Source organism: Penaeus monodon, chromosome 19 (genome assembly GCF_015228065.2).
Source record: "Penaeus monodon isolate SGIC_2016 chromosome 19, NSTDA_Pmon_1, whole genome shotgun sequence".
Taxonomy (NCBI): domain Eukaryota; kingdom Metazoa; phylum Arthropoda; class Malacostraca; order Decapoda; family Penaeidae; genus Penaeus; species Penaeus monodon.
Window position 1 is genome coordinate 47,583,971 of NC_051404.1, and position 1,309 is coordinate 47,585,279.

Genomic DNA, 1,309 nt, shown 5'->3' on the forward strand with positions numbered 1-1,309 from the left:
AAGGATTTATCGTCGGCTGTCAAAGATCCTGAGAGCGAAAACGTACAAACAGAGATTTATATAATGGATTATATAAGTGACTATTGGAGACGTAAAGAAGACTATAATAATATTGAGAGAATACGCGAAGTACATAAATATGGAAGAACAGGCATTGCTGGTGGTAAAATATTAACTTTCACAAATGCGTAGTAAAACACGAACTAGCTGACATATCGTAGTACTGAGTTATGCGGTCTGTGTAGTAAACATCTAGGGCGACTTACAAAAAAATACGAAAATACGCAATATACGAATGCACTAATAATTTTCATGTTCATTTTGTCACATGTATTATATACAATAGAATATAAATATATCATCTTGAAGCTCTAGTGCATGCTGATCGCCACACGTAACCAGCTCTCACCGATTTATATTTTCCTACATGCGATTATTCATACACACGTGGGACTTGGAATCATCATGCTAACTTCGTCAAAAATTTCCAATTTTGCCTTGTAAATGAACCATCCCCATGCATACTCACACGCAAATAACAACTTTGGCCTTTGAATAGCATGCATTCCAGTGTTCTCTTTTTTTTATGCTTTCGGATTTCATCGGGGACTGAGTTTTATGAGGGAACCGCTCTCAGGAGTCATGAATAGACTGCACTGGGTCTCATTTGTGCATGTATTTAAGTTTTATGGGGAGGAACTTTTTCAGGATTCATGAGGGAGCTGTCTTCAGGAAGTGTTTTTTATCCTTAGAATATTCTAGCATTTTAAGGAGATACAAGTATACATACGATTGACTTAAGATATATATATATATGTATTTCTTACAATAGCATCACACACAGAATTTCAGCTGTCTGTACAGTCACTTAAGCTCAATCAGGCAAAGGTCGGTTACGGGGTCAAAAGAACTGCCTTAACAGCTGTTTGCAGGGTACCGTACTCCTCCGGCACCACAGTAGTAAGAGATCTTGACGGTGGTGGCCGTGTTGGTGTATCTCACGGTGACCGTCGTGGTAGTCTTGGCCACGGTCCATACGGTGTAGCCGAACTTCTCCGAGGTAGCGGGGTCGTCGTCCCTCTCAATCGCCAGCGGATCCACTGACTCGCTGGGGTCCAGGGACACATCGCTGCTGACACTGAGGAAGAGAACCGGAATTACTTCGGATGACAGGACTTTGTGAGCAGCTCCTTCGGGACGCTGGCGGTGGTCCTCGGGTGTTGGCTTAATTTCCGTGGAATTGAATTATTTCGTCATCTGCTCACGCCGCTATTCATTGTAGATTGCAAGTTATCTAGAGGAAGAGAGA

The 1,309-nt window shown here is 41.9% G+C and overlaps 1 protein-coding gene across 1 annotated transcript in view; it reads right to left on the reverse strand.

Annotated features, from left to right (window-relative positions):
• Positions 1–792: 792 nt before the first annotated feature.
• LOC119585495 overlaps positions 793–1,309 on the reverse strand; it is a gene marked incomplete at its 5' end in the record, with an annotated part of 964 nt that continues 447 nt past the window's right edge. Inside the window, 1 exon segment of the mRNA XM_037934140.1 lies at positions 793–1,138. Within this exon segment, the coding sequence (XP_037790068.1) occupies positions 916–1,138 (223 nt within the window).